This window comes from Natator depressus, chromosome 8 (assembly GCF_965152275.1).
Source record: "Natator depressus isolate rNatDep1 chromosome 8, rNatDep2.hap1, whole genome shotgun sequence".
Classification (NCBI taxonomy): Eukaryota; Metazoa; Chordata; order Testudines; family Cheloniidae; genus Natator; species Natator depressus.
Window position 1 is genome coordinate 65208883 of NC_134241.1, and position 27557 is coordinate 65236439.

General features: G+C 40.4%; 1 protein-coding gene across 5 annotated transcripts in view; it reads left to right on the plus strand.

Moving 5' to 3' along the window:
* The window catches only part of CAMSAP2 (calmodulin regulated spectrin associated protein family member 2), a 176793-nt gene that overhangs the window by 134895 nt on the left and 14341 nt on the right, over positions 1 to 27557 (plus strand). For 4 of the 5 annotated variants that reach the window (XM_074961198.1, XM_074961199.1, XM_074961200.1 and 1 more), the window contains 5 exons: positions 10134 to 10227; positions 11363 to 11456; positions 22955 to 23037; positions 23593 to 23662; positions 24577 to 26794. In XM_074961198.1, coding sequence (XP_074817299.1) covers positions 10134 to 10227; positions 11363 to 11456; positions 22955 to 23037; positions 23593 to 23662; positions 24577 to 26794 — 2559 coding nt within the window. The remainder of the gene's footprint in view (positions 1 to 10133; positions 10228 to 11362; positions 11457 to 22954; positions 23038 to 23592; positions 23663 to 24576; positions 26795 to 27557) is intronic. The other variant, XM_074961202.1, reaches the window with a different exon arrangement.

Genomic DNA, 27557 nt, shown 5'->3' on the forward strand with positions numbered 1-27557 from the left:
GGTGTGGGAGTCCCGGGGGGCCTGTCAGGGGGCAGTTGGATGGGGCGGAGGTTCTGGGGGAGTGGTCAGGGGATGGGGAATGGGGGTTGGAAAGGCGTGGGAGTCCCGGGGGGCCTGTCAGAGGGTGGGGGTATGGATAGGGGTCGGGGCAATCAGGGAGCAGGGGGGTTGGACAGGGGGTGGGAGTCCCGGGGGGGCCTGTCATGGAGCGGGGGGTCCCAGGATGGGGCGGTCAGGAGACAAGGAGCAGGGGGATTGGATGGGTGGAGGGTTCTGAGGTAGGCAGTCAGGGGGTGGGAAGTGGTAGAGGTGGATAGAGGACGGGGGCCAGGCTGTTTGGGGAGGCACAGCCTTCCCTACCTGGCCCGCTATATAGTTTTGTAACCCCAATGTGGCCCTCGGGCCAAAAATTTTGCCCACCCCTTATCTAAGTGGTATATTGGGCCTAACATTGTAGTCCAAGCCCACAGTTCATAATTAAAAATGTAATTTGGCCTTCTCCACAGAATGTTTGAAACACCTCAACTCTCACCCCTTTCACTCTGTTTTCGAATCTCTCTGTTGTATGATCATATTAACTATCTACTTGAATTTGAGGCTGCTCGTTAATATGTATTTTTACATGAATAGCTTTTGAAAGACTGATTATGTTTGCATCCGGCTACTTTCCCTCTGGAACACAAGTTGATTGAAGCTTGGTTATAAAAGAAATGTGCATTTTAAAATTATGTTATGCTATTAATTAAACTTTAATTTTAAAATATGTAATTCCAAAATTAATAAATATTAAGACATCCAAGATTCTCTATAAACATTAAGATTAGTCAAACTATTTCTGGGCAATATGTGAAATTTACTGACATGTAATGCCTTAAGTATATGAATTCTTTAAAATTAATCTTAATCCTAAAACTGTGTGTGGGAAATAAAGAGATTCTAAAGGAAACATAAAAGATTGTTTATGTAAATTTTGCTGAACCATAAAAACCACCGGTACATTATTTGCCTTTTATACAGAAGCAGGAAATGCAATTAGTACATTTTTGTATAGAAACTCGTATTCATTTACTCTGACTACTATATCTGAACAGTAGGATTATTTCATTGTACTCTATCAAAAGTCAAAAATAAACTAATTTTTATATCATCAAGTTAATTAATAGCCTTTAGGTAGGCATGAAATGTCAAGAAGGGAAAAGAAGTAACTAAGGTCAGAATCGTTTAGAAAATGAGAGAGGAGAGCTATAAACCCAAATGTTTACAGCTGCAAGTCTACCATCTAGTGTTGAGTAATTTTTGAACCAGTCTGAAATGTGTTCAGAGCACAGTTATGAATCATCATTAAGATGATGTCATGCTTCTGCACTAACTGTAGATTAGTATGCAGATGATAAATCAAAAAGCAGCCAAAAGCTTGGTTGGGGGAGTAATGCTCTCAGCAGTGAGGCAAGAGCATGAGCGACAACCTCAGGGCAGGTTTAAGAGTAGCAAACGTGTTAGTCTGTATCCACAAAAAGAAAAGGAGTACTTGTGGCACCTTAGAGACTAACAAATTTATTTGAGCATAAGCTTTCGTGAGCTACAGCTCACTTCATCGGATGCATTCAGTGGAAAATACAGTGGGGAGATTTATATACACAGAGAACATGAAACAATGGGTGTTACCATACACACTGTAACGAGAGACTAACAAATTTATTTGAGCATAAGCTTTTGTGTGGTACAGCTCACTTCATCGGATGCATTCAGTGGAAAATACAGTGGCGAGATTTGTATAACAAATTTATTTGAGCATAAGCTTTCGTGAGCTACAGCTCACCTCAGGGCAGACTGTTAGAAACAAGGGTACAAATCCCTAATTGGTTGTGAGTTCTAAACTTAGATTTCGTCAACCAACTGCACAAGTGCAAATTCCTCAGGCACTATAACAGCCTTCACAAAGAGTCAAAGACAGCCCCCTTGGGTACTCAGGTGTGTAGCTTATCTCTGTGATAGATGGTCCCTTACATCAAGAATCACACCAATATTCAGATTACTTCTGATCCCAAAGGGCCAGTCACCCCAGGTCAATTGCACTTTAGGTCTCACACCAAAGCCACTGCTTGTAGCCAATCCTATAGTAAACTATATGAAGACTTATTACATAGGAAAAGAAATAGAGAGTTAATTACAAGATTAAAGCAAGCAGACAGAGCAAACAAATGACTTAGGCCGTGTCTACTCTACTAAATTATGTTGACCTAACTTACATTGGCATACAGCCACCACAGTTATTAAAGTGTTTGTGTGTGTGCACATTTGGCTCCTTGTGTCAGTGGTGTGTGTTCTCACCAGGAGCGCTTGTATCGATTTGTATTGTCAGTGTGGAGGATTGGGGGGTTGCTCCTGGAGGCCAGTAACAGTTGATGTAAGCAATGCAGCGTCCACTAGGGTTGCCAACTGTCTAATCGAAGAAACCCAAACATTCTTGCCCTGCCCTTCCCTGTCCCTTCCCCTGTCCCCTCCATCCCCCCTCCCTCTGTTGCTCACTCTCCCCCACCCTCACTCACTCGCTCATTTTCACAGGGCCGGGGCAGGGGGTGGGAGTGCGGCCTTTGGTCTGAGGGGTGGGGCTGAGGGGTTTGGGGTGAGGGAGGGGACTCTGGGCTGAGCCTGGGTCTGGGGGTTGGGATGTAGGAGGGGGTGTGGGCTCTGGGAGAGAGTTTGGGTGTGCGCAGCAGCTCAGGACTGGGGCCGGGGATTGGGGTGCGGGAGGGGGCTGAGGGTGCGGGCTCTGAGAGGGAGTTCGGGTGAGGGAGGAGAATGGGGCAGGGGGTTGGGATCTGGGAGGGTGTAAGGGGTGCAGGCTCTGGCAGGGCCACTCTGACCTCGGGTGGCTCTCAGAAGCGATCGGCATGTCAGGCTCCTAGGCTCAGGGACGGCCAGATGGCTCTGTGCACTGCCCCTGCCTTCAGGCACCACCCATGCAGCTTTAATTGGCCGCGGTTCCTGGCCAATGGGAGCTGCGAAGTCGGTACACAGGGCAGGGGCAGCGCATGGAGACCCCAGGCTGCCCCTGCCCCTAGGAGCTGGATATGCCAGTCGCTTCCAGGAGCTGCGCAGAGCCAGGACAGGTAGGGAGCCTGCTGTAGCCCCACTGTGCCACCAACCGGACTTTTAGTGGCCTATTAAAATTTCCCAGATTGGTTTCAGCAGCTACCAGGAGATTGATTCCAATTCCGGGAGAGTCATGGCCAATCTGGGAGGGCTGGCAACCTTAGTGTCCACACAGACACTCCGTCGACTTAATTATGTCAACTGTGACTCTAAGCTGCTCAGGGAGATGGTGTTACTAAATCAGCATCGAGAGGCACTTATGTTGGTGGGAGCCAAATTTAAGTGAAGACGCTTCCACAGTTCGGACATCTAACCAAGTAGTGTAGATGAGGCTGTAGTCTTGGGTTTCAAAATGTAATATAGGCTTCTATAAATCAGCAAGCTCTATTTGGCCTTTAGGGTTAACACAGGCTTAGCAGCTGAGGATATCTTGCTTCTGCCTAGGAAAACCTTGGCCCCGTCCTCCACCTCTCTTCCCCACCGAGAGTCCAAGCAGAATAGAGATACCTAGTTGCTTTGGTTCAGGTTTTTATCCCCCTCCTGCCATGTGTTCTGAGCTACAAACTCAGCTTATGGGAGGAATCCATTTGCATCGCTCATTTTCCTGGAGAAGAGAGCAGAACAACACGAAGAGTCTTGAGTCGTTTTGTTGACGATTCCTCAGTGCAGATGGCTGGAGTTCCCAGTTGTAAGATTCACCCATAGCTAAGGCCCTACCAAATTCTTGGCCAATAAAAATACATCACGGACCTGTGAAATCTGGTCTTTTGTGTGCTCTTACCCTATACTATACAGATTTCACGGGGGAGACCAGCATTTCTCAAATTGGGGACCCTTGCGGGGGAGTAGAGGTGGGGGGGTCACAAGGTTATTTTAGGGGGGCCGCGGTATTGCCACCCTTACTTCTGCACTGCCTTCAGATCTGGGCAGCTGGAGACCAGCGGCTGGTGGCCGGGCACCTGGCTTTGAAGGTGGTGCCCCACCAGCAGTAGCACAGAAGTAAGGGTGGCAATTCCATACCATGCCATCCTTGCTTCTGCTGGCAGCGGCTCTGCCCCCAGAACTGGGCTCCTGGTCAGCAGCCGCCACTCTCCAGCTACTCAACTCTAAAGGCAGTGCCGCTGCCAGCAGCCATGCAGAAGTAAGGGTAGCAGTACTGCAACCCCCCTTACAATAGAAAATATTTACAGACATATAACATTTGAGTTCTTCACAATATGTTCATACAATATTTCAGTATATAAAAATGAAAGTACTTAACTTATAAGGCTCTTCCAAATGAGGGCAAAACTATCACTAGGAGAGTAACTGACATTTTAATTTACAGTAAAAATGTGTATCTGCAAGGTAGGAGTTGGGGTTTTATGCCTGGTGCAGAAATTATCCAAGTAAGAAAATCATATTTATTTTGAAACTTTAGGTCTGATTTTTCCTCTAGTGTGTGTTATAGTCCAAAAGATACCCTATACTAACCCAGAATTGCTGAATAGAACACTTTTCTTCAATGGAAAAGATTTCAGTATAATTTTTCCTTCATTTAATTATCATGCTGAATGGAAAGACAGGGCTTTTTTCTAATAATATTTGTAGTTTGTATTACATAACTATGACAACATCTGGCTCAGCTGTTGGCCACTGAACCTTTTTATTTTGTGGTGAGGTGTGTGAACAGCTTTCAGTTTAAGCACTTGTGATCAGCTCCCAAATCTGAGCATTGGGTTTTCCTAACCCGGGTTGTGAGCAGCCACTAGTTACTCTGTCCTTACTATTAATAGTTGCACTTGTGTGTGTTGCTAGGACTTCTGGATAGATCCAGTGGTTTTTAGTGCTTCAATAAGGTGAGCCATTGTATAATTTATTCCCAGTAAACAATGGAATAATTTGTCTGCCCTTCTGCACTCATTGGGGGAATTGTGGGATACATCAGAGGACTGTCAACATTCAAGTGATTTAGCCTGCATCCCCACCGCAAAGTGTGCAGGTTACTAGTTTGAGTGAAAGCAGCACTTGGGCGTTAGCCTATAGCCCCAGATAAAATGGCTAGCCTGGATTAAAATCACCACCAAACTCCGGACAGAGGTTTTTATGTGTGGGTGAGAGCCAAATTAGAGACAACACCCAAATAAGAGCCCAAGTTAATTCTGCAGTGAAGATATATCCTGAAACAACTTTAAAGAGTTTGAATGTACCATTAAATTAACATATCGTTCTCCATATGGTTTGAATGATGTGTCAACTTTCAACTGCAGTTATTAAACTGTATCTGGGAGAGTATGAGGATGCTGCTTATTTTTATGTTAATAAGCACCGGAAGTCATATTTTGTCCCAGGTGCTGGAAGATAAGGCAGCAGCTATAATTCCATATTTTCCTGATGTAGTTCTATACTAACAGACTGCCTTCACTTTTGTTAATATGCTGTACAAAAAACTGACTGTTTATTAAGCATGATTTGTCATCAGACTGTCTTAATACCGGGAACTCTCAGAGAAGGATCTCAAATATCAATATGTGCATTCTTCTACATGCCGCACCAGATCACTTGTGATGTTCTCCTTCTCATTCACTTTACCACAATCCAATATAAAGAAGCCATGGGGTCACCGAATGAGATTTTCACATTGATCCCCAAAACCATGAAGCCAAGGGTATTCAAAATTGAAAAATCAAGCTACCAGTCTTCTTAAATTCAACTGCCAGGTGGAGAAATAGGCTGTCCCATATGCTGTTAGATGATTTTGTATTTGAATTGTTTTCTTTAAGATATTCTCATGTTATTTGAACGTTTGCAGTCATTGTGTAGTGTAAGCACATTTCTTTGTGAATTAAAATGATATTCTATTTAGACTTCTGTCCTAATTGGCTGTTTTTTTTTCTGATTCCCCCTCCCTCCCCACAATTTAACTAATAAATTTTTCAGTGAGACAAGAATCATGGCTTCCTCAGAATATGATATTTTAAAGGCTATATAAAATTAGCAACTTGCTAGTGAAATGGTGATACAAGGATGTGAGTCATACTATGGGGCATCATTTTTAATTTGGGTCCCTAATTTGCACGCATAAATCCAAATATTGTGTGCTCAAGTGAGCTGTTAGACATCAGAGTTTGAATGCAGTGTAGTGGTAGCCATGTCGGTCCCAGGATATTAGAAAGACAAGGTGGGCAAGGTAATATCTTTTATTGGACCAACTTCTGTTGGTGAGAGAGACAAGCTTTCGAGCCACACAGAGCTCTTCTTCAAGGCTGAAGAAGACTGAAGTCTTAAAGAGCTATCAGGGGCTCGAAAGCTTGTCTCTTTCACCGACAGAAGTTGGTCCAACCAAAAATATTACCTCGCGCACCTTGTCTCTCCATAGTTAAATACACAGTCAAATAACAAGGACACTCTATGTCTAAATTTGAATTAAACATTCCTCCTGAGGTTGTCCATTCCTTGACAAAAAGCCCTGCATTTTGGATGTCTTTATTAATGAATACAGGGTAGACTACAGATTCTTCCTTTTAAGCTGAGTATTTGCTTAAAGATCAAAATATACTCACTCAGATGTTTATGAATACTTTCATATCAGAATATGATCAATAGACAAATCCTTTGTTTCATTAGCATTGCTTTAAAATTTTGTTGTAGTAATTTAAAGACAAGTAACCACACTGTTCTTGTTTGAATAATGAAAATATCCTCAATCTTTTGAACAGTGTTTGCAATTACTTCAATGGCTTTAAGGGGTAAACATTTTCAGAGGTGCCTAAGCCTCATTTTCAAATATAATTGAAGCACTTAGGAGCCTGAGTCCCATTGGCTTTCAATGCAATTTAGGCTCCTAAGTGTCTTAAATTTCTTTAGAAAATTGGACCTAGGCACTTTTGAAAATTTTATCCAGGATTTATAGGCTATACATTACCTGTAAAGAACAACTTGCTTTTGAACCTATCTTAACCTTTGGTTTACTTACATACAAACAGCCAGCCATGGTAAAAGTACTGTCCGTGGAATGTGGTAGTTCTACAAAAGACACAGTAGAAATAGTTACTCATAGTGTCTGATACTACAGTTATATTCCCAAAAGTACAGTTTATTGTAGTGGAACTCGCACTGTGGTCTGTAAAATGTTTCTATCAAGGGCTTGGGAATCAGCAGAGTAGGCTTATGTGCCTGACTCAGAAAGTTGGAGTGGTAGCAAAAATGCAAGGATAAAACTCAAATGAAAAGTGTTCATGAGAATTGAGGATTTGAGGCCAAAGAAGGGGCACTTGGTGCTATTAATAATAATAAATTAAAATACCCCTGGCACTGAACTCCCATTGACTCCAGTGGTGCTGGATTGAGCATTTGGGCACACAACTCCTTTTAGCTATAATAGTTAAAAATAATAATCCAGTGTCATGTCTGAAAGTTATCAACCAAGAATATGGTGCTCCTCTTTATCTTCACTCTGCAGTAGGTATTAACCAAAAAAACGCAAAAAAAGTCTCAAAGAAGAAATTAGGTACACTATCATGTGATGTGCTAGCAGGATTGCAACCAGTGCGCTGTGATGCTTCTCAGAAATTAATAACCAGAAGAACATAAGAATAATCATCCCAAATTACAGATTCACAGAGCACCCAAATACTAAGATGATGGCTTCACTTTTCCCTACACTGACATCTTGTGGTCAGTTTATATGATGACAGATATATATGTGTATATGAGGGATGGATTAATTGCTTGTGAAAAAAGAAAAGCAATGCATGAATTGACGTTTGCCAAGTCTTTTTGCAAAGCATGCTCTATAAATTTATTTGTACAAATTATCTGAAAGTTGCCTGTAGATAAAACAATGTAAATGTTTACAAAAACAAAACTTTCAAAAAAATAATTTTGCTGATTTACACCCAAAGCATCCTTTTAAGCTCTGAAAACTCATTACATGTATGTGGTTTGTGTGTGAAGTGGCCTTATGTCTATGGTAAAATGTTGAACTCATTAATAGATGTAGGACTTTTATTATTTCTATAATACAGTGAGTGATCCTGCTGCTTTTTAGTTTAATTTGTAAAATTATAATAAACAATCCTACTACTGCAATTAAAAGGAAAACATGGAATTTTTAACTATTTTTAAATTATTTTCTCTATAGTCTTAGTTCTGGCATTTCCTAACTTTTGAGTGTTTGACTTCACAACCTTAATTTCTTTTAACGTAGAGGTGTGTCTGTTTGATTTCCTAGCTTTTCAACAAAGCAAACTGAAAACATATTCCATCAGGTGTCAGGTGGGTCATCAGGTCGGAACCTTTAGATTCACTGCACAGACATCTGCCACGAATGGAATAGCTTACAGCAATAGTGGGTTGTCATAATCTGTGTAGAGCAGCATTGGGGAGTGGGGAAGATAAAATACTTTGCCAGTGTGTTTCACGATTTGCTGGTAGCAGAGGAATGGTCAGACTCAGAAATCATGGATTCCATTCCAGACGCTGGAGGAGACACTTCTGCTTGTTCCCTCTCCCCTTGCCAAGCTTGACTGCCCTCCACCTGCAATTCCATGAGCTTTTTGTCTAGCTATTCCCAGTTTCATTTCTCCTCTCCCCAGCTCTTTGTCCCCAGTCTCCTTGTCTGTCAGTCCTAGTTTGCCCCCATCCCAGCTCCTTGTCCAGTCTGTTTCTCTTTGCCTGCCTGCCTGCCAAGTACATTCCCTGTCCAAACTGGCTCCCAGTCTCCCACCCTGGGCTCCTCATCCAGTCGTCTTTCCCCCAGCTCTTTGTCCCAATCTCTTTCTCCAGTCAGTCCCAGTTGTCCCCCTCCCTGTCCACTTCCTCTTCCTTTTGCCCCACTGGTTCCCAGCCTTTCCCACCAGCTACTCATCCAGTCTCAATCTGAAGTGAGCTGTAGCTCACGAAAGTTTATGCTCTAATAAATTTGTTAGTCTCTAAGGTGCCACAAGTACTCCTTTTCTTTTTATGGATACAGACTAACACGGCTGCTACTCTGAAACCACTCATCTCTGGCTCCCAGAACCTCCACCCCCATTTCCCTCCTGGGTTCCCAGTCTCCCCTGAGATCAGACTACATTATGTAATGGTGATTTCTAGACTTGAAGTCTATGAATCTGCTGCCCCTCCATTTCCCAGTCCCAGTTTCAATCCAACTGTCTCCCAATCCCAGTCTCCTTCCCTAGCCAGTCCCAGTCTTTCCACCACACCAGCCATGTGTCCTTCCTTGTCCCTCCACTGCTCTCTCCAGTGTGGCTCTTGTCCCTTCCATATTCGATTCAGGCAGTTTCCTCTTCTGTGCTCCAGCAAGGGGCGGGGGGGACACATTGAGAGCACAAAATCGACAAGCTCTTTGCTCAATGTTCCAGTGCCCAGTTGAAGCACATACTTGCAGCAGGCCCAATCTGCAGTTGCAGGGAATATTCTGCTCATCCCTGAACTGCAGCATTCCCCAGTGTAGATGGAATCTTCAGAGCTTTTAGCTGCAACACTCTAGCAAGTCTCTAATGAGCATATGCTAACTGATTTTTCAAGAAGCCTGTAACTTCGCCACAGTTGAGTGGAATTCCAGGGAGAAACCAAAAGGCACATCCCTGACACAAAGACCACCACCTGCAAATTTTCAAGTCCTTGCTTCAAGAACGAAAGCACTAGAGAGGTCTAAAAAAAAGGTCACCAGAATTTTTTAACATGGGCAAAACAAAATATTTTTTAATAGTCTCATTCTCAGAAATGTCTGAGAACTGTTTTGGCTAAAACTTTCCAGGAAAATTCAGCCTGAGGAAAATTCAGCATGGAAAAATTCAATCCAGACAGAGTCTGGTAAAGTTATAAGCAGGGTCTTATAATGGGAAGTGTCAGGCAACCTTAATAATAGGTTGTGCTGCCAGCCTATTATACATATATACACTGCTGATCTGACCATCTAAGTAGTTTAACAGATTTGCTAATGAAGACTGGACAAAATACAGAGACCTTTTCTGAATGTTATATGATTATTATATTTAGGATTAAGATTTGTATGGTTTTATCTTGACCTAAATTTCCTTGATTTCTTGTAGAGTAATTATTTGGTGTTCATGGCAGAACTTTTCTGGTGGTTTGAAGTGGTGAAGCCATCATTTGTACAGCCTCGTGTTGTCATTAATCCCCAAGGTAACAAAGTATTTGTTTTTGATTTCATGTTAACCAGTGCTGTACAAGCCCCATAGAGTTCAGGTTTCTATAGTGTAAACAGATTTAATCTACAATTCAGTTCACAGAGCTTGGCTACAGACCAGCCCCTTAAAGAGCTGAAAAGTGACTATGTAAACAGGAAACCTTCCTTGTATGAAATTTGAATGTATTTCTCAGGAATCAACAAAGCTGAGAGGCAGATTCCTCTTCCTTCTCATACATCATCAACAGACATGATGATTAAAGTCTTCTCTAGACCAGGAAAATTTGCTTAGCTGTAACTACATTGGTGTAATCTAGATAAGCCTTAAATTCCACTCATTTATAATCTGTGAAAACCCTGTAAATGCAGTGGGATTTTGTAGACATACCGAGTGCAGAATTTCACCCATATAATATTTTATTGGTGAGAATAAGACACAAAAGTGAAAGTACTCAGGGCAGAGTGGTGAACAGATCAAACAACTACAGGGAGGAATGACAAAACGCTGCACCTGCATAGCAAAAATCATTTCAGGCACAATCTTTCTTCAGCAGTTTTTCAGATTGATAAATCTGCCTCTCAGGCAGACCTTTTAGAGACTGTGGAGGCAAGGCAAGAATTATGTGCTATAGTACCATGGTCTCAGCACTGACACCTGGGATCACAGTTCTGTTGTGTAGGCTTTTACTGCCTTAATATTTTTTCATGCATATATTGTATAATAAACAAAACATCTGGAAAAAATAATTTTAAATGGTGCTAACTAAGTTATGATGTAGCCCAAATATTTCAAAATGAAAAACTTGCAAAAATCATTTTTTTCCTCTTGAAATTTTCCTCAGAAAACAAAATACTTGGTGGCTTTTTCAGTTTTTTGATTTATCAGCATTTCTTTGTGCCTCCTATTCTTCCTCTCTCCCTTTTCAGTGGCAAAATGGGGAAAAGGGGAGAGAAGAGGGGCTAAGAAAAAAAAGAACACTTTTCATTTAAAAAATTGAAAAAATTAAAACTTACTTGTGTAAGCTTATGGAATAAAAATTACTTCAGAATATTTCAGCCAGCTTTGTTGATAAGGTTTTGAACTGCATGATAAACTAAAATAATGTGGAGGTTTTGTCTTCTATTTTGCAGCTGAACCTGTGAAAGATGCATCTTCTGTTCCTATTTTGAATGCTAATAGAAGAAACTATATGGATAGTTCATGTGGTTCTGACTTTATAACCAGGTAATATCAGTTTCTTTTGTACCGTTTTATATTTCTCCCCCTTCCACTCAAATCAAGCACAAATATTTGATTATTTTCTGATGCCCTTTCTTGAAATGTCCAGAGGGTGTATTACCAAATAATAGGTGAAGCCAAATTTCTTATACATGATTCTGTAAACATAAAGCAAAAGACTGCTAGCAACTATTATAGAATTTTCTGAACCTGGTCCCATTGATTCCTTTTCATTCTGTGTAAGAATACATATGAAAAAATTGAGAAACCTTGTTAAATTCTGAAAATAAATTTAGTTATGAAAGTGCAGACCAATAGTTCAGACTAGAACCAGAATTGCTTGTAATATGGAAGCCTGCCCCACATAGCTCTGACCGGGTGCCTCATCAATGAGATTCATTATCTGCATTTCCGGTTCTGGGCTTCACTTTTTCATAATCTCTCAGTCCTGCAAGTCATGAAGGCACTCAACTCTCATTTAAGTCAGAGGGAACTGAATCTACTTAGCACCTCACAGGATTGGGCCCATTCAGAGAGTTTGCAGTTCATCATCTTCTGTACAGTGGAGACCAGAATGGAAATAATAAACTCTGATTTGCTTGTGATCTACAATATAGAGGATTTGAACTCTGCCACCAGTGCGCTAACATACTGTACCACAAGGAACCCTTGAATCTGGAGATGCAACATGCAAACCAGTCAGTGTGTTCAACTCCAGCAGCCCCAAAACTTGAATGTATGTTATCAGGCTTCACAGCTTGTCCCAGTAAGATGCTATGTAAAATAACCAATTGTTTTTGTTGCTTTTTAGCGTTCTTGCAATATTTGCACTTAAAATAGTTACTTAGGCTATGTCTACACTACCGCGGTAAGTCGACCTATGCTACACAACTTCAGCTACATGAATACCATAGCTGGAGTCGACATACTTCAGGTCGAGTTACCACAGGGTCTTCATCGTGGTGAGTCAACGGGAGTAAATCTCCCGTCGACTTACCTTACTCTTCTCATCGGGGGTAGAGTACAGGGGTTGACTGGAGAGCGATCTGCAGTCGATTTGGTGGGTCTTTACTAGACCCACTAAGTCGACCGCTGTTGGATCAATCTCAGAGCATCGATCCCCGCTGTAGTGTAGACTTGCCCTTAGAACTAGCCATTCAAAGCAGAGGAATGAATGCTTCAATGGAAGAGCCTCTTGAAGTACTAGAGATCACATTCTTGGAGATGGAAAAAGGATAAAGCCTTTTCCTTGTCATACTGGTAGTGCACCTATATATTGGTGTGATGGGTGCCTTTAGAAAACCATTTATAATGCTACTTCTGGTGGTAACAGGTAGATTAATTATAGCAGAAGGGGATTTAGACAGACTAACACACAGAAATTATGATGACTGAAGAAACAGGGAGAAAATCTCAGGCATGACTTTTTCTGCCTGGCAGCCATTGTTGAACTATGTTAAACTTTGTTCAGCATATATGAGGCCAAGAAAAGAGCCTGTTTTCCTGAAATCCAAAGTGAAGTGAAAGGAAAAATACAGAAAAGACCAAATGCTGGTCTCACAGTGGCACATCTTTATACTAGCTCTTAGGGTCATGAATTCTTAACTGAGGCAAAATCAAAATGTGGCATAGTTTATTATGAGGAAATCCTAACATTTTGAAAGAGTGGGAGCCCAGAGTAGTGTATTCACTAAATATGTTGTGCTTTTGTTGATATTAAAAATAGGGCTGTCAATTAATTGCAGTTAACTCACGCGATTAACTCAAAAAAATTAATCGTGATTTTAAAAATTAATCACAATTAATCACACTTATAACAATAGAATACCTATCTAAATTTATTGAATATTTTGATGTTTTTCTACATTTTTAATATTGATTTCAATTACAACACAGAATACAAAGTGCACAGTGCTCACTTTATATTATTATTTTTTATTACAAATATATGCACTGTAAAAATGATAAACAAAAGAAATAGTATTTTTCAGTTCACCCCATAGAAGTACTGAAGTGCAATCTCTTTATCGTGAAAGTGTAACTTACAAACGCAGATTTTTTTTTGGTTACATAACTGCACTCAAAAACAACAGTGTAAAACTTTAGAGCCTACACGTCCGCTCAATCCAAAGTCTTATTCTGCCAATTGCTAAAACAAACAAGTTTGTTTACATTGACGGGAGAATGCTTCTTATTTACAACGTCACCTGAAAGTGAGAACAGGTGTTTGCATGGCACTTTTGTAGCCGGTGTTGCAAGGTATTTACATGCCAGATATGCTAAACATTCATATGCCCCTTCCAGCTTCGGCCACCATTCCAGAGAACATGCTTCCATGTTGATGATGCTCATTAAAAAAAAATGCATCAATTAAATTTGTAACTGTACTCCTTCAGGGGAAAATTGTATGTCTCCTGCTCTGTTTTACCCGCATTCTGCATATTTTCATGTTATTACAGTCTTGGATGATGACCCAGCACATGTTCGTTTTAAGAACATTTTCACAGCAGATTTGACAAAACGCAAAGAAGGTACTGATGTGAGATTTCTAAAAATAGCTACAGCACTCGACCCAAGGTTTAAGAATCTGAAGTGCCTTCCAAAATCTGAGAGGGACGATGTGTGGAGCATGCTTTTAGAAGTCTTAAAAGAGCAGCATTCTAATGTGGAAACTACACAACTCAAACCACCAAAAAAGAAAATCAGCCTTCTGCTGGTGGCATCTGACTCAGATGACGAAAATGAACATCTGTCAGTTCGCACTGCTTTGCATCATTATCAAGCGGAACCCATCATCAGCATGGAAGCATGTCCTCTGTAATGGTGGTTGAAGCATGAAGGGACATATGAATCTTTAGCGCATCTGGCATGTAAATATCTTGCAACGCCAACCATGTGAATGCCTGTTCTCACTTTCAGGTGATATTGTAAACAAGAAGCAGACAGCATTATCTCCTGCAAATTGTAACCAGCCCTGTTTGTCTGAATGATTGGTTGACCAGAAAGTAGGACTGAGTGGACTTGTAGGCTCTAAAATTTTATATTGTTTTATTTTTTAATGCAGTTGGGCTTTTTGTACATAATTCTACATTTGTAAGTTCAACTTTCATGATAAAGAGATTGCAGTACAATACTTGTATGAGGTGAATTGAAAAATACAATTTTTTTGTTTTTTACAGTGCAAATATTTGTAATCAAAAATATATATAAAGTGAGCACTGTACACTTTGTATTCTGTGTTGTAATTGAAATTAATATATTTGAAAATGTAGTAAAATCCAAAAATATATAAAATAAATGGTATTCTATTGTTTAACAGCGTGATTAATCATGATTAATTTTTTTAATCGCTTGACAGCCCTAATTAAAAACTTTAAATTCATTTTGACTTTAGTCTCCCAGTTAAGTTGCGTTACAGTTGTGGAGTCAGTGTATGTCTTCTTTTCATTTTGTTCTCTTGCTCACAGTACAGTAGAGATTGTGGAGAAGTTTACCTTATCTCTGCTTAATCTTTTGTTTGATGGAGCCAGAGAAGGCCTTCAGTTGAACAGAAGTGGAACATGTGTTGTATGATTGTCACATTTCAATATGGGCAATAGATTTATTGATTATGACTTCGGGGCACAGAAGGAAGATAAAATTAGCATTGTAATTGGCTACTTGTCATATTATTTTTATTTAGCTAACCTGGTTAATCATGCTCAGTCTCTTCTGAGTGATAGAATAGAGAAACCTGTTGTTGTAGCAACCAGGCAAGGTACCAACAAACTTCAACAGGACTTTATTTTTAAAGTGGAAACCTCTTTACCAAGCTGCTGCTGGACCCTCGGTAGCTCTCACTCAGCCTCCTCTACTCCTCTCCCCTCTTTTCTGTTTCCTGTCCTTTCAGACACCCAACAGCCAGTGCTCCCAGTTCTAACAATTACAAGCAGCATCTAAATACCACATTCCCTCCTCTCTTAAGAAACTCTCCCAATTAAAATAAACATTGTTGTTCTAACCACACGAACCAATATGAAATATATACTGTTGGAAGAAATATTACACTGAAAACACTGTAGATACTACATAACATAGTCTCTAGTCCAGACAGGTGGTCATCTGGGTCTGACAGGCCATCTCTCAAGCCCAGGTTCCACTACAAATGTCTTGGTGTGTTGATACTACAGTGAAGTCATCTAATGCAGACTGGGTGTTGGCATAATCTCCTCTTGGTGCATAGGCAGATGCAAGATAAGAAGCATTCCATACCTGCCTATCAGAAAGTCGATAGGTGTAAGGTCCCTTCTTCTCTATTATTTTAAGAGGAGCTGTGAATTTATGGTCCCCTTTGCATAAAATTCCAGGTTTTCATATTCTAACAAAGGAACCACACTCAAACTTTGGTTCCTTAGCACCCCGCCGCTTGTCTGTGAAAGCCTTATACTTTGCTTGGTTCTGTTCAACTGTTTTTCTCACATCATCCTCGGTTGAGGCACCAGGTCGTGCCTTTAACAATCCAGCAATGTTCAGTTTAGTATTCATCTGTTTCCCATGCAGTAACTCTGCGGGTGATCTTTGCATTGTGGCATGTCATGTAGCCTAGTATGCTTGCAAGAAATCAGTAGTGAAGAGTATCCACAATTGCCCTTCCAGTTCAGCCGATTGCAAACTCTCTTTCAAACTTCTATTAAACCGTTCGATTTCCCCATTGGCTTGAGGGTAATATAGGGATGATCTTCTGTGTAAAATGTTTCTCTCTGCTAGAAAAGTTTCAAAATCCAGGGAAGTAAATTGACTACCATTATCTGAAACCAGTTCTTTGGGGTTACCTTCCCTGCTAAAAACTGAAGAGAGGAACTTAATTACTGTAGCAGAAGAGATTTGCGATGTAAACACTATCTCAGGCCATTTACTGAAATAGTCTATTAAAGTGATGGCATAACGGCAATCACTTGGAGCAGTATCAAAGGGTCCTACAATGTCAATCACCACTTTTTCCCATGCAGATTCAGGAAGAGGAACAGGCTGTAATGGAGGGGTATATGTCACTGCTGTCTTATCATGCATTTGGCAAGTGACACAGGACTTTATGAGTGCTTCAGTTTCAGAGTCCATCCCTGGCCACCAATACAGATCCCGTAGTCGTTGTTTGGTTCTGACAATTCCTTGATGAGTATCGTGTGCAGGTGTATGAGTTTTGACTGTAATTCTTCTGGCACAAGTAGCTGGTGTGTACCTCATAGCACACAGCCATCAAGCAAAGAAAGTTCATCCCGAACTCTAAAATAAGGCAGCAAAACTGGGTCAAGGTTTTTAGGGTTACTGGGCCATCTTTTTGTCAGAAATTCCCATAGTTTTTGTTGAATTGGACGCGCTGAACAGGCAGCTTGAAATTGTTCTCTTGTAACTGCAGTAAGAGTGCTTGTAATAAGCGCAACTACTGCATCCTCATCCTCCGGTGGACCATCTGGTGACGGCAAAGGCAGGCGAGAAAGGCAATCAGCTACCACATTTTGGTTTCCTGGCTTATATTCCAGTTCATAATTGAAAGAGAGTAGTCTTGCAGACCATCTAGCAATATGATATCGTGCTCTTCCCAGTCCTTTCGTGGTGAGCAACATCGTCAAAGGACTGTGGTCTGTGCGCAACTTGAACGTGCGGCCCCACAGGTAAGTTCTCCATTTTTCAGTCGCCCAGACACAAGCAAGTGCTTCTTTTTCAACTGTAGAATATTTTCTCTCAGCATTACTTAGTGTCCTTGAAGCAAATGCAACAGTCCTCTCTGTGTTGTTCTCATGAAGTTGTGTGAGGAAAGCCCCAAGTCCATAATCAGAAGCATCAGTAGTTACAATTGTGGGCAATGCAGGACTGAATAGTGCAAGTACTGGACTATGTACAATCAAGTCTTTCACCGTTTCGAAACTAGCTTGTGCATCCATTGTCCACACTAAGGGTGAACTTCTCCATAGTAATTCTTGTAACGGTTCGATGACAGAAGCATAATTGGGAATGAATTTTGCATACCAGGAGGTAAGACCCAAGAAGGAACGTAAGGTTTGCAAATCTGTTGGAGGAGGAGCATTTGAAATTGCCAGGATATGATCTGGATCAGGTTTTAGTCCAGCCTGTGAAATTGTATGCCCCAGAAAGGAGAATTCAGTTTGTCTAAATTTGCATTTGGACCTATTGAGCTTGAGTCCTGCTTTGTTGATGCAGTTTAGTACAGACTGCAGGTTATTGTCATGCTCCTCAGAATTATTTCCAAACACAATAATATCATCCAGATAGCACTGAACTCCATGTTGATTCTTCAGAATCAATTACATCATTTTTTGAAAGGCACTTGGGGCAGATGTGAGACGGTATGGAACACGTTTAAAATGAAATAGTCCCTCATGTGTAATAAATGCTGTGAGGTCTCTGCTATCTTCATGCAATATAACCTGGTAGTATGCAGTCTGCAAATCAAGAGTAGAAAGCATCTTTTCTCCATTGAGTTCTGCAAATACTTCTATGTGAGGAAGAGGATGGCTGTCAATCACAATAGCTTTATTTGGCTCCCTTAAGTCCACACAAAGGCGAATGCCTCCACCCTTCTTCTGCATCACTACTATAGGTGAAACCTATTCCGAGGAGTCGATCTCTTCAATAATGTCCTTTTGAACAAGTTTTCTAAGTTCCTCTGAAACAACTTCCCTGACTGAAAATGGTAAGCATTGTAACTTCTGTCGTACAGGCATCACATTATTCTGCATTTTAACTTTATGCAGAAGCCCATAAGCACAGCCGAGTTTCTTTTCAACCTGGTGTTGGGTCCCAGCTGAAACTGGTGTGTGTACCACAAGAGTGCTTTGCTGTGGAAGATCAATTCATCCATTAACTACCCTGAGATTTAAAGCAGCCAATAAATCTCTGCCAAGGATAGGAGTGCCTTTGTGGACAATGTAGAACTCTGCAGTTACACAGCAATCACCAAAAGTAACCATCGTTGGCAGGCAGCCATGTACTTGACTATGGTTTTTCAAATAGCACACCAAGTGAAGTTTGGGTTCAGTAAGAGGCACATCTTTAAAGTAATGCAAATAGATGAATCAGGTAGTATAGATAATGCTGAGCCAGTGTCCAACATTAGCTGAATAGAGTGTGATTTGCCAGAGGGTATGGCGGAATCGTTTACCGTGCACTTTATTTGTTCTGGAATATGTGCAGTAGTGATTTTGTCCACGCTCAGCACAGTAACGTCTGGTATTGTAACTGCATGCACTTGTTGATTGAACTGGCTGCTGCAACATACTTTAGCAAAATGCCCAACCTTTTTGCAATAATTGCACTGAGCTACTTTTGCCAGACTTCCTGTATAGCTTGCAAGGTGTTGTGGGGATCCACAGCAAAAGCATGCTTTTACTGTATTTTTAATTTTCTGATTCGGTAGTTTTTCATTAGTTTTCCTCTTGTAATCAGTCATTTGTCTGCAGTGATAGTGAACTTTTCTGCAAAGGAGTCACAGCCTGGACTGTGCCTCCTATATCCATGCTCATTATTTTGGCTTCAGCTGTAGCTGACTCAATCTGAATAGCAATGGTTATTGCTTTTTCTAGTGTAAGTTGTGGTTCTAGAAGTGTTCTCTGACACGAAGCATGGTTGTTTTCTCAATGAGCTGGTCTCTAATCATCTCATCTGCCATATTCCCAAAGTCACAAGTTACAATCAGACTCCTCAAGGAAGCAGTATACTGCATTATAGTCTCCCCTGTTTTCTGCTCATGCTGGCGAAATCTGTAGCAATTAGCTACTACATTCATTTTTGGCACAAAAATGTTCTTCAACGCAGTGAGTGCAGTCTCATATTTATCATCTGCAAGGGGAAAAGTGTAAAATATACATTGCCCTTCTGCTCCAAACAGTGGATTAGCAGAGCATGCTTTCTTACTTCAGAAATCTCTGTAGCAGTGATTGCAAGCAGATAAGTCTCAAACATATGGATCCAGGCAGTAAAAACAATTGGAGGCTCACCTGGGCTTTGCAGAAAGGGTACAGGTGGGTTCAGAGGCAGAAGATCCACCCTCATCACCAAAATGTTGTAGCAACCAGGCTAGGTACTAACAAACTTCAACAGGACTTTATTTTTAAAGTGGAAACCTCTTTACCAAGCTGCTGCTGGACCCTCGGTAGCTCTCACTCGGCCTCATCAACTCCTCCCCCCTCCTTCCTGTTTCCTGTCCTTTCAGACTCCTTACAGCCAGTGCTCCCAGTTCTAATAATTACAAGCAGCATCTAAACACCACACCTGTCAAGTAGGGAATGATATTTCTTACTACCATTAGGTAGGGCCTGATTCTCCTTTCACACTGATGTAAGTCAGGAGCTATTCCCCTAAAGACAATGGGGCTACACCAGTGTATATCCATTATAAGTGAGATAAGAATTGGAGCCCTGGTCAGGGATGTCCTTTATAAGTTCCATAAAAGACAGCAAATGGCTTCACTTATACTTAAAGTATTGAGCTTTTATGGAAGCAACTGTATTTACCTTATATTTTAAAGAAAATGTTAGCTTAAAACTGAATCAATAGTACAAGAGAAGGAAGTATATAGCTTGCAGTTATAAAAAAACAGAGTTGAAGCACTTCATAAGGGATTTATCTCCGCTCTGACAGAGTCCTTCAATGACATAAGCACCTTTGTTACACCAAACAGAATTCCCCACATTGGATAAAAAGAGACTCTGTCTGTGTAGATGATTTTGGCTTCCAGAGTGAAGAGGATAGATTGGAAGCTCTGAGACAGACATTTGAATTCCATTTGTAGAAGGCCCCTAGAGATCTCAGATCTTAAAGGGCTCTACTTTTATTACAATCATTAGGACTTCAGAGTTAAGTATTGTCTGTAAGCTGCCCCAGATAGATGCTTTGACACGTATGCTGAACTTGTAGTAGGATCTGTTTCTTGAGACCTGTTCAGAACTGTAGTACAAACCATCATCAATATTGTATATGGGGTAGCATATTGTACTGGTTCATCATTGCAATAATAGTTTTATTGTCTCTATAAGGATTAAGTATAGTTTTTGTGTTGGAATATTATGAGCCCACTAACTGATTATCTGATTGTAGGGTCTCTTGTTTTTATCATCAAATGCAGTTCTTTGTACAGTATGGTAATAGTGCACAGCACTTCATAGCAAATAAATAGATGGCATTTGCCCAAGGAGTTGGGTTTATAATGCTAGAAAATTAATAGCTCATGCCACTGTCAGGCTTTTCCTGAGTGGATGATGTGATTGGGATTTAAGCAGGTGGATTTTCTTTCTGATGGACAGAATATTTTATAGATCTTTTCCCAATGACATTTTCTTTTAAAATAATAAATAGACATTGGAGTATGGAATAGGCATTTTTTAATTGAAATCTAAAATAAGGGTATAAACCTCTATGCCAGTTATCCACTGCTTAGAGAAATCTGCAGAAATAATCAAACAGGAATTTTTATTCAATTTTCGTATGTACCCATGGAAAATGCTTTATTCATTCAGCCATATTTTCCATTAGCTCACAGTAATGTCCTTCTCATGAAGGTTCTTTAGATGCCGGTATATACTACACATTAGGCAAAAATCACATGAGAGCAGCAGATTGTGCCTGCGGTACAGGGTTGTCTTTGTCTTATTGCTAGTCATGTGTTTTTTTAATTAAATAATGAAAAAGTAGTTGTAACCTTTGTGTATCGCATTACATTAAAAAGCAAGTTGCAAAAATCTACAGAGGTATTTGTAAAGAGCCTATCACTATAGTGCCTAGGAAATAAGACATTATCAGGACCGGCTCCAGGCACCGGCTTTGCAAGCAGGTGCTTGGGGCGGCATTTAAAATGGGGCGGCAATCCGTGACCCGCAGCGGCAGTTCGGCGGCAGCTCCACCACTCTTCCCGCTGCCGTGGCTTTTGGGCTGCAGCTCCGTTGCTGTTCTGGGCCGGGCGGCAATTTGGCGGCAGCTCCGCCGCTATTGCGGCGGCGGCAATTCAGCAGTGACTGCTTGGGGCGGCAAAATTGGTAGAGCCGCCCCTGGACATTATATAAATAAATTAGATTACATGTCAGCTCTATTGAACTGACACAACACAATGAAAAATGTTTTTTGAAGTATGCTTTTTTGTTCAGATTAAACATAAAAAATAAGAATATGTAACTCCTACAGTTTGATTGGGAATGTTTATTCACCAGAGGTGCCCTCCCCGGCATCACGCTCCACCGCCAACTGGTCCTGTGAGGGGATGGGCTCCAGAGTTAAAAACAGTTCTTGGCTGTCCGCTTGCCTGCTTAACATTCTTCTGCTTCTTCTCCTCCTCCTCAACAATGTCCTCCTCATTGTTGCTCCACAGACATGCCACCCGGGGCTCCCAGGAAGTATCCACAGAGCGTTTTGGGGTAGTGGCGGGTCACCACTGAGAATTATATGCAGCTCCTCATAAAAGCAGCATGTGTGTGGGGCCTCCCTTGTCTTCTGGTACGCTTGCCAAAGCTCCTTTATTTTCATGCGGCACTGCTGCATGTCCCTAGTATACCCTTCTCCCCTATGCCCTGCACAATCTTGGCATAGATGTCAGCATTTCTTCTGCTGGATCGGAGCTCTGCCTGCACAGACTTTTCTCCCCACACAGCAATAAGATCCACCACCTCCTGTGTACTCCATACTGGAGAGCGTTTGCTGCCTTGAGTCTCCATGATCAGCTGTGCTGGCGAGCTCTCCATGCTGATCAAATGGGAAATGAACATTCAGAAGTTGCTGGGGCTTTAACAGGGGAGTGGCTCTTTCCTGTGTACCTGGCTGATGTGCAGTGATGTTGAAAGTGCTCTCCAGAGCGGTCACAGCGAAGCACTGTGGGACACCTGGAGGCCAATTCATTCAAATTCCACAATGCAGTGTCTACACTATCCCCATGTCAACCTGTGGATGTGGAATCAAGTGCTACACCTCTTGCAGAGGTGGAATACAGAAGTTGACTTTACAGGCCTCTTAGGTCGGCGGAAGGGTCTCAGTAGTGTAGACACATACATTATTAGATCAACTTAACATGGCTTATGTTTGCCTAAGTTTGTAGTGTAGACCAGGCCACTGTCTGCTGTGGACAGCAGGAAACCTCTGCCTTGGTATCTTTACATTATGTGCTGTGGTGTGTGTTGCCAAGATCAAACCTAAAGTTACCTTCATGAGAAGAACATTAGCATGGAATAACTGAAAAGACAGATGTTTTACCAATAAACAAACATTTTCAGTAGACATTTTTTGAAAACTACAGAGAAGCTTTCTATTTTAATTTCTGTGCAGGTTTCTTTTTGCTTTAGTGGTGGTAATTAAGATGCTTGTACTTTTTTATTTAATAAATTCATAATATTTCAAGAGCAAAATTACATTCGGCTGTATTCCCTCACACAGAAATAAACTACTTCTTGTACTGTACTAATATACAAAGTTTGGCTGCATTCTTCTAATGTGGCCTCTATCTATTACTTTGTTTTGCTTTACAGTGTGGAGGGTCCAACTTTTACACCATCCCATCAACTTCTGCGTGTTAGGCATACTCACCATCAGCCTTACTCAGCTGCTCCAGGTAACAGCATAGTACTGGGTTTTTTGGATAAAATATTATCTATCTTGTTTTGTTGATACTCTTGCACGATATCGTGATGCAGAACTCCCATTGACTTCCGTGGGAGATCCACACGTGGATAGCTTACAAGGTTGGGCCTATAACTTCTTGTGATAAGCACACACTCAAGACAGTGGTTTTTGTAAGGAATTACTGGCTGTACACATTTTATGAAGTTTGGTTTCCACTCTAAGTGGAATATGGCTTTCAACAGTTATTTATAAAATAATTAATATTGTATTCAGTAATAAATTTACCTTTATCTCAGTGATGGGTACTGTGTGCACATGATATAATTCATGTATATGATTGCCATACTTTTGTTTACATTAAAATAAAGATCATTTTACATAAAAACCAAAAAACCTCCAAAAATTTGATAATTTACAATTGAAATATTTGAAACAATGAAAGCAACCGATTTGCTGAACTAACTTGTTTATTTTTAAATGATTTTCCAAGTATTTCCATACATTGTAACTTAGTTACATTGTATTCTATTTTAATTCCAATTAGGAGTCATTAGAAGGTCCTCATCTATGTCTTATGTGGATGGATATGTAGGGACTTGGCCCAAAGAGAAAAGGTAAGTCATCATTACATAGAAGCTGGTTTAAGAAGTAACTGTGGATTAGCCACTAAACAATATTGAACTATATTTAACATAATTTGGACTTTCAAAAAGCCTTTAACAGGAGGCTTTTAAGTAAACCCAAGTCGTCACAGAGTAAGAGGTAAAGAAATATTATTGAGTAGAAACTAGCTAATAGAAAAGAAAACATAGGAATAATTGGTCAGTTTTTCAACCTGGTGAAAGGTTAACATTGGGTGCTCCAATATTTCATATTATGACTGGTGGTGTTAAATATATTTGTCTGCACGCAATATACTTGAAGTGCCAATAGAAGTCATCAAGATCAGGAGTAGGATTAAAAAAAAAAAAAGATACTTTTCTATGGATAATGAGAATAGGCTGATGAGAGAGGATTTTAGAACAAAATAGAGGGGATATAAACTCTTATGTTGTAGGTATAAACCATCACTGTTTGGCTTCTTTTACTTTCCTTTGACGTATCTGGTACTGGCTACTGTCAGAAAGGAAGGATGCTGGATTAGATGGGCCACTAATGTGATTCAGTATGACCAGTTCCTATATTCCTAAAATTGCTTAAGTGTATTACAGATTGGCAGGAATATTTTTTTTTCTCTCTGAAGTTACCCAAAATGAATAAGCATATTTTTCATATGAAAATACAAGCATACGTGTGGTTATAATTTAATACAAGTAATTAGAACAAACAATAAAAGCATGAGACTGAATAAGATGTTATATTCTATTTAATTTTGTATTTTCGTAATGCTAGCAAATGAAGCTAATCATATCTCATTAGTACACATAGAGTACTACAATTTTAGATTGTTTTTGCACAGTAATGTAAGTTTGTTTATTGTATTAAATATGAATTGTTTAACAGCTTTGTTTATTTTAATCCCATTTAGATCTTCGATGCATGGAGTTTCATTTGACATTTCTTTTGATAATGAAAACAGTATTCAGATATCTACTCCAAACAGAGGAATTACTAGATCTGTTAGTAATGAAGGCCTTATGCTAAATATCAACCGCATGCCCAAACACATTAGGAAAAATCTGTCCTTCAAGCCAGTAAATGGAGAAGAGGAAACTCAAGATATTGAAGAAGAAAAGGACATAGTATCTCATATCGACCCAAAGGCCAGTGCATCTCTTAACACAAATGAAAGGAATGCCAATGAAAACAGCCAATACAAGCTTCCAAATGGAGCTCTGCAAAACAGGGTAGTTATGGATGATTTTGGCAATCAGATTGAGACTCCAAGCATTGAAGAGGCTTTGCAGATAATTCATGATACTGAAAAATCTCCCAGTGTTATCCAGCCAGACCAAATTACAAATGGGTTCTTTCTTCATAATCAGGAAATTAGCATCTTGAATTCAAATATTAAACTAAATCAACCTAATCCTGATGTCATTACAGACACAAAAATTGCCCTAAGTCCTGTGACTGACAATACTGAAGTGGACACTGGAATACATGTTCCTTCAGAAGATATTCCAGAAACTATGGATGAGGATTCTTCTTTGAGAGATTATACTGTAAGCATGGACTCTGACATGGAAGACCCACCTAAATGTCTTCAGGATTATGATATACGAGCTAGCAACCACAGAGAGCTATTAAGTCCCTGTCCAAGCTCAATAAGTACTAAATCGCAAGCTGGCAGCAGTGCTTCTTCAAGCTCGGGAGTCAAAATGACCAGCTTTGCAGAGCAGAAATTCAGGAAACTGAATCACACAGATAGCAGAAGTAGTGGAAGCAGTTCTCAGAAAACTACCCCAGAAGGCTCTGAGTTGAATATTCCTCACGTTGTTGCTTGGACTCATATACCTGAGGAAACACCTCTCCCTCAAGGAAGAGACACTACACAGTTGCTTGCTTCAGAAATGGTCCATCTTAGGATGAAGCTGGAGGAAAAGAGGCGAGCCATTGAAGCACAGAAGAAGAAAGTGGAAGCTGCTTTTACTAAGCAGAGACAGAAAATGGGAAGGACAGCATTTCTTAATGTAGTGAAAAAGAAAGGTGATGGAATATCACCTCTTCGAGAAGAAGCAGCTGGAGCTGAAGATGAAAAAGTATTTACTGATAGTAATAGATTGAAAGAAAAAGACACACAAAAACCAGTTGAACAAATTAATAAGACTGCAGAGGTAATAAAGGAAAGTGCTGAAAATTCTCAGGCCAAGTGGTTAAAGTCCCCTAATACACCTATGGATGCTGAAAAACAATGGAACTTAGTAAGCCCCGCAGAAGAAACCTTAAATGAAGGGGATATTTTAGAATATACAAAATCTATTGAAAAGCTAAATGCTTCTCTACATTTCCTACAGCAGGAAATGCAACGCCTATCCCTTCAGCAGGAGATGTTGATGCAAATGAGGGAGCAGCAGGCCTGGGTTATTTCACCTCCTCAGCCTTCACCTCAGAAACAAATCCGAGAGCTTAAATCTTCAGTGAGGCAAACAGTACTGTCATCTCCCATTGCACCATTTGCTTTGGAACCTCCTCGCCCTACTCATCAATCACCACAGTCTTCTAATAGGAAGAATGCCTCTTTCCCTGTTAAAATGCAAAGGACTCCCAGGCCAAATGAACTGAAAATAATACCTTTTAATCGCACCTTAACTGCTCCACGGTCTGTGGATAGTCTTCCTCGTTTGAGAAGATTTTCTCCAAGTCAGGTTCCCATTCAGACTAGATCATTTGTATGTTTTGGAGATGATGGAGAACGTATATCTGAACCTCAATTAAAAAGAAATCTTTTGAAAGAAATCAAACCTACAGAGGATGTAGCAAAACAACAACAACAACAAAAAGGTACTTTGGAAGAATGTGAGCAAAAAGTGAAGGAAAAGGAGATCAAGCCTTTTGAATCTAAGGTTTCTGAAGTATTATCTCAGCCCATCACAGAAACTGTCTGCCTCACCCCAAATGAAGATCAGCTAAGCCAACCTGTTTTGCCAACACTGATTCCTAAAACAGCTAACCTAATTGAAGTTTCCCTCTCAGATTTGAAACCACCAGAAAAGGCTGAAGTGTCTGTTGAGAAATATGAAGGTGAGAGTGATAGAGAACAATTCGAGGATGACCAAAAAGTGTGTTGTGGATTCTTTTTTAAGGTAGGTGAACTAGAACAATGCATGAGTCTATTGGAAACATTTTACTTTTTCAAAGGGAGGCTTTTATTTCATAGATGACTTTTCAATAACCACTTTCCACTGAGGCCAACTGCATATAGTGATTAAAAGTGTGTCTCAAATAAATTTGTTAGTCTTAAGGTGCCACAAGTCCTCCTTTTCTTTTTGCGAATACAAACTAACATGGCTGCTACTCTGAAACCTCTCCGCCATTGTGACTCTTAATTGATTTGGGATCATAGGGACTGTCAATATCTGCCAGCAGTTTTCACCACCTCTTTCAATTCATAAAGTTTAAAAGATGTTTGGGGATTTGGGGAGGGGGGAGTAAAGAAGAAGCATATTGAATATAGGTACATTTTTTTTCTTTTAACACAAGCTTTAGTGCCCACAGAAATCAATTTCTTTCATGTTCTTTACTTCCTGACACAGTTATAGAAGATTTCGGAAATTTCATCTCCTTAGAGTACTCTGCGTATTTTAAAAGTGTCACATTTTATATGTGTAGTTAAAAAATGAATATATTGTATACTAAAATGCCTATGTAGGCAGAATCTTTTAATCAAAATATGCATTTTAAAAAGGCAGTTTGGATGCTGAAAGCCACTACTGTTTTGAATGTAGTCTTCAAAATTTTTCTTGGAGTGCACAAAATCTTGCACTGCACTGTTTGAATACCATATATTTAAAGTGATACCGAATTGAGACTGCCTTCTCATGGCCCAGGAACACAGTTTTAGCATAT